This window comes from Marmota marmota, unplaced genomic scaffold, assembly GCF_001458135.2.
Source record: "Marmota marmota marmota unplaced genomic scaffold, marMar, whole genome shotgun sequence".
In the NCBI taxonomy this organism is placed as follows: domain Eukaryota; kingdom Metazoa; phylum Chordata; class Mammalia; order Rodentia; family Sciuridae; genus Marmota; species Marmota marmota.
This window is the reverse complement of record NW_026000168.1, coordinates 18,161,809-18,167,808: the sequence shown is the minus strand read 5'-3', so window position 1 is coordinate 18,167,808 and position 6,000 is coordinate 18,161,809. Positions and strand designations below refer to the sequence as shown.

At 60.5% G+C, this 6,000-nt stretch overlaps 1 protein-coding gene across 1 annotated transcript in view; it reads right to left on the bottom strand.

Moving 5' to 3' along the window:
• Positions 1-467: 467 nt before the first annotated feature.
• The window catches only part of Zxdc (ZXD family zinc finger C), a gene marked incomplete at its 5' end in the record, with an annotated part of 29,325 nt that continues 23,792 nt past the window's right edge, over positions 468-6,000 (bottom strand). The window contains 4 exons of the mRNA XM_015495112.2: positions 468-1,893; positions 3,424-3,525; positions 5,438-5,491; positions 5,665-5,834. Of these exons, the coding sequence (XP_015350598.1) occupies positions 1,807-1,893; positions 3,424-3,525; positions 5,438-5,491; positions 5,665-5,834 (413 nt within the window). The remainder of the gene's footprint in view (positions 1,894-3,423; positions 3,526-5,437; positions 5,492-5,664; positions 5,835-6,000) is intronic.

Genomic DNA, 6,000 nt, shown 5'->3' with positions numbered 1-6,000 from the left:
GCCTCCAGGTGCCCAGGACAGGCAGGTGGGTCAGGGCGCCCGGGCCGGCCGGGCAGAGGCGCGCTCACCGAGCTCCCCCCTCGCAGCGGGGCCGCAAGCTGGTGTGCCGGTCGCGGCCCCCGGTCCCCAGGGTGAAGGAGGAGCCCGAGCACCCGGTGGTGGACAAGGAGGAGGAGGAGCTGCTCTTCTTCTTCACTTAGCGGAGCCGAGGTCGCAGCGACCAGGGGCCGGGCGCGGGGTCCGCGGGCCGGACTCTGCGGCTTCCTGGTCGCACCAATAAAGCCACGTGTTGTTTTTCTGTGGGTGTTGATGGCCTGTCCCTGTCACTGAACCCAGCGCGCGCCATCGGGGACCCGCCCGGTTTTCAGTCTGGCAACTCCTTGGAGCCCCGCCGCCGGGTGGCGCAGGGGGACTAGGCCCCCGGAGGGTGAAGGGGGACCTGAATCAAGCTGGGGACAGACCTTTGGTGCACGACAATACAAAAACCTTTATTCACTTGCACTCCGAGGTGGCGGTCGCCAGGCAGGCAGCCTCGGTGACCAGCGCTCCGCCAGCCAGTTTTAACCCCTCGGTGGTGACACCCAGTGGGAGACGCAGGGGCTCACCCGAGAGGGGCTCCCCATTACAGGAGGCCCCTGGAGGACAGGTGGGCACAGATGACCCCAGAACGCGGCCTGTCAGCAGCACAGGGACCTGAGGAGAGGAGTGGCTCCCAAATGGCCTCAGTTCCTTTCCGGAGGGACAGCAGACAGAGGAGGCTCGGCACACTTGGCCTCCCCCTCCGGAGGCCAAAGTCCCCAAATTAGAGAAAAACAGGAACAGAGGGAGCGCAGAGTGGCAGGACGCCTAGGTGGGACCCGCAGCCGCATTGGGGTCAACTTCAAAGGCACCAGGGGGAAGGGACGCATTCTGGGGGTCCTGTGTCCAGGCACTGACCAGCTGGTGTGTGCCAAGTGATGGATGTCTCCTCCCGGGGGACACCCCCTGGGGAAAGGGCAGTGGGTGCAGTGTGGGTACACCGGCCACCTGTACCGTAAGAGCCATCTGTGTGCCACTGTCACGGTCCCTCACATTAGTCCCAGCACTCAGGAGATGGCATTAAGCACCGTGGTCACTTACTATTTAACAATAGCCAAACGTGGAGCTTAGAGACGGCATCTGAAAAGGTTTTTTTCTTTTTTTTTTAACTCTCTCATCCAAATGCGCAGCTCCCAGTTGGCTGGACCCAGGTCCCAGGGTGTCCCTGGTCACCTTCCTCCCAAACTTGCTGTCTGTCTGTCTTGCTGGAACACAGACTGGGGTCTGGCTTCACCCTGGGGCTAAGATTGGCAAGATGGGCCCACTGTGACCACCATCCCAAGCACTGAGAAGTGGCCTGTCACAGAAGATGGGATTTCTAGATCTTTCCTGGGCACACACGATGTTAAATAAAACACTGGTGGTGGGAGAGCCCCGGGGACAGGGTTGTCCTGGAGCAGGACCTGACTCTGCCCTACTTCCTATATAGATCTTTTTTTTTTCCTTTTGATGCAACAATTACAAACTGAGATCCACTGGGACCTGGGAACGGCAGCCACACACACCGGGCACCGCCCGAGAGGGCGCCTTCCCGTCAGGACAGTGTCAAAAAGTTTGGCCCAGATGGTTCCTGATGGAAATCAAAGTTTTTGATAAATGGACCCAAAGTCTCTGAAGAACGAGGCGAGGCTTCTGGGTGGACACCAAGCGGGGCCTCTGAGCCCCCGGTACCATGTCATCGGTGTCACCTGGGGAAGCGCAGCCTGGACGTGCTCCAGAGGGCGGGTGTCACTGTAGGTCTCTGAGGTTGATGGTGCTTCCTGGTGCCTGTGCAGCCGCTGGCCCGGCAGTGCCTCCGGGGTCCGTAGGGACCTCCTGCCAAGGCAAGGGAAGGGTGAGTGGAGAGGGATAGCAGTGCAGGGCGGGAGATCCCAGCCACCTGTCACAGCAAGGTACAGGCCCCCAGAGAGCCAGAGGCAGTAAGGCACCCGACTCTCCTTCAAGGACAACATGCTCTCTCCTTGCACCAAACCCAGGCTTCACATACACACCGAGGGCTCTGCCTGAGCCCAGCCCCTCTTATTTTGAAAGGTTCTCACTAAGTTGCTGAGGCTGGCCTCCAACTCGCAATCCTCTAGCCTGAGCCTCCCAAGCTGCTGGGATTACTGGTGCGGGACCCTCTGCCCAACTAACCCGCTTCTTTAATATCTGAGCTCTGTGCTCCTTCTTACAAAGACCAGATCACCTTGGGTTAGCTGTGGAACCCGCTCCCCACTTCGCCCGTGGGACACAGCCCTGCTCCCAAGGTAGCAGACGTCCATGTCAACAGTGGCTGAGCAGGACAGCGGCCCCGCTGCACCAGTGCCCATCTAAGACACCTCCCCTGTATAGGAAACGTCCAGACTGTGTCACCATCAGGGGGTGCGGGGAATACCTCGGGCTCATCATCAGCTCACTACCTGACTTCCTTAAGAACGGTCTAATAGGCTTCGTGAACAGGAGAGACATTATTTGAATTATTTTTGGTTCCGGGAATTGAACCCACGGGCTCTTAACCCCTGAGCCCCGTCCCCAGACCTAATTTGCATTTCATTTAGAGACAGGGTCTCACTGACTTGCTTAGGGCCTCACTAAGTTGCTGAGGCTGGCCTCCAACTTTCGATCCTCCTGCCTTAGCCTCCCCAGCTGCTGGGACGACAGGCGTGGGTCACCGCACGCAGCTAGGATAGACACTTTTTGAGGTTTTCTGACATGCTACCAAGCTGTGCCCTGAAGTGGCCCCTCCACCTGTCTTTGTAGGCTCCTGCAAGTGCTTTACTGATTGAACCCAGATTGTTGGGAACTTGCCCAGCTACAGTCTTCCACTGTGTCACATCCAGATCCGAGTCACCCACAGCTCCTGACCCCAGCCACTCGCCCAAGTGACTAGTGAATGGGTCCGGGTTAAATAGTGGCCGGCTTGCTTCTCTCAGGAGAAAGTAACTGGAGTTTAGTATAAAATAGTTCCCAGGTACATTAAATGTCACCTTGTCTGTAGGAGAGTGACAAGCAACAGCAGCTCTGGGCTTCCGGGTCGCCCTGTTACTGGCTCACCCGCAGTCTCAATGGCGGGCCTAGCTCAGCAGCTCCTGTGCACCATGAGACCGCTCCTGCGAGTTCAAAGCTGGAGGACAGTGTTAATTAATAAGAGAATAATAATAGCCAGGCGCAGGAGGCTGAGGCAGGAGGATCGAGAGTTGGAGGCCAGCCTCAGCCACTCAGCAAGGCCCTAAGCAACTCAGAGAGCCCCTGTCTCTAAATAAAATATAAAAAGGGCTGGGGACAGGGCTCAGGGGTTGAGGGCCCCTGGGGTCAATCCCCACCCTCAATAACAATAATGATATAATAATAAATAAGGACTCCAACCTGGAGGACGTAGACAGGCAAATCCAGGGTGAAGCAGGGGTAGAAGGCCGAGGGCTGGGGACTGAGGGCCAGAGGCAGGACTCCTTCACCCGAGGGATCATCCTGGGGAGGTAACCACCAGCAGGGCCCGTCAGCTGTCTGTCCAGCAGCTCCCACAGGCCCTCACTGTGAGGCCCAGGAGAGCCCGCCCGCCCGCCCGCCTCAAGGAGGCCCAGGGACCCAGTAGTGACTTGTACTGGGCCGGGGGCTGCGGCCCCTCCTGGCCCTCACTGTCCCAGCCCGGTCCTAGCTCAAGGCGCAGCAGAGGAAGCTGGGCCTGGAATCTCCTGCCTGGCTCCTCCGCTCCCAGGTCACGCAGACCAAAGTCCTCCCCTCCGACCCAAGGCCAGCTTGCCTCCGGGAGGTGGGTCCTGATACCTTCTTAGGCCAGACGGAGGGGACACGCTGCGTGGCCTCGAAATGGAAGGGCCAGAGCAGAGGGAGGTGCTGCCCGAGAGAGCAGGCCGCTGGGTCACTCTGGTCCAGTTCAGGAAGGGGACACTGCGCCCTTACCTGTCTTGTGTGCATACCCAGCCCGTGGCCGGCCACAATCCCAACACTGGCCTTCTGTCCTGCTCCACCCCCACGTCCCACTGCCTCGGGGACCTCCCGTGTGTCAGTCACCGAGTGCTGATTCCCAGTGTACAGGCAACAAAATGGGACCCCGTGCTATTGGGGACTGGCCTGGGACTATACTAGGTGACAAAGGACAGGGAAGGTCCAGACCCAGGTCTCCCTGACCTAAGGCTCAGAGCTTTGATGGACCATCCTTTAAAAACCAAGGAAACAAAGCAAAAAGGGCCCCATGTCCTCCCAGCTGCCCCCCTCACAGCCCACAGCAGGGCCCTCCCGCCATCGCCCCATTTTAGAGGCCCGGCCTCTGCCTTTGCCACCTGATCTTTCCCTGGAGATTGAACCCAGGGGCCCTAAACCCCTGAGCCCCGTCCCCAGCCCTGTTCTGTATTATTTAGAGACAGGGTCTCGCTCAGTTGCTGAGGGCCTTGCTAAGTGGCTGAGGCTGGCCTCCACCTGGCGATCCTCCTGCCTCAGCCTCCTGAGGCACTGGGATGGCAGGCGTGTGCCCTGAGCCCGGCCGCCGCCCCCAGTTACCCCGCAGCCCTGGCCAGTCCCTTGGGAGCCTAGCACCCCCACAGCAGTGACCCTCACCCTGCAGGGGCCTGCCCAGCACCATGGTGTCAGGAGCAATCTGCTGCCAAACTCGCCCTGCGGTGTCTGCCCTCTGCCTGCCTGTGCCTGCTCTAGGGTCACCTATGCCCCACAGTGACGCTCCTGTCAAGAGGTGCATGGGACAGGCCGGGCCATAGCCAGGGGCCGCAGCTCCTCAGCCTCTTCCTCCTATCCCAGCCCCCAGACATGAGTCGGGAAGAGCAGGTGTTCAAAGGCCTGCTGAAGTGACGGCTCTGTGGGCGCACAGGGATGGGTGTCATTTGGAAGTCCCTGCTAGGCTCCCGAGCGGTGGCTGGGCCTGTCCTGCCGGGGTTCAAGTGGGGTAGGAAAAACATGGTAAACACAGCCCACGCCTGCAATCCCAGCAACTTGGGAGGCTGAGGCAGGAGGATCGCAAGGTGGAGGCCAGCCTCAACCACTTAGCAGGGTCCTAAGCAGCTCAGCGAGACCCTGTCTCTAAATAGAATACAGAATAGGGCTGCGGTCGGGGCTCAGGGGTCGAGGGCCCCTGGTTCAGTCCCCAGCCCCCTCTCCCCACAAAGGGGGAAGACAAAAGGCGTCATCTGCTGGATGACGAGCTGTCCTAGGGCGGGGGCTGGTGTGGCCCAAGGACCCCCCAGTCCTGCAGGTACAATGGCACGTGGGGGGAGGGCCGGCAGCCACAGGCACCCTACGGCCAGCCTGGGCAGCCTCCAACACTGCACCCCTCAGCAGGGCAGGGAGATGGCCACCCAACTGGGCACAGACCGTCAGGGCAACTGGACGCAGGGGACGCAGGGCCACAAACCTGGTGCGCCAGTCCTGACCGAGGTAGGAGCTTGCAGAGGTGTAGGGAGACAGGCTGGGGAGAGAGAAGTGGGATTACTGGGGACCGGGATGTGAGACGGGCCTGGGCCGACTAGCAGGGGCGGGCGGTGGTGGCCACAGTGGTCAGGGTGCAGACGTGGTGTCGGCCCCCCGCCCAGCCTGTCCCCAGACTGGCATGTTCTGGGGGCTCAGTGGCGCCTGTCCTACCTGCAGGACTGGAACCTGGACGCACTGGAGCCCGGCTGTCAGAGCAGATCCTGGCGGACCTCCGAGGGGCCTGGGGAGGCTCCCACGCGGGCAGCTGCTTTGGCCTCCCTGGAGGCAGGGAGGCCCACACTGGCCATCTCTGAGTTTCCTCTGAGTGGATTTGGGGGCTCCTGAAACGAGAGATGGGACCCAGCAGATCCAATCGGCCATCCATCAGTGGCTCTTGGCCCCACTGAGGTGGCACTGGGGACAGTCTTTCCATGGACAGTCAGTCTGCAGCACCCGAGGGACCTGATATCCTCAACAGGAATAGCCCCAGGTAGGCCGGCCAGGGGC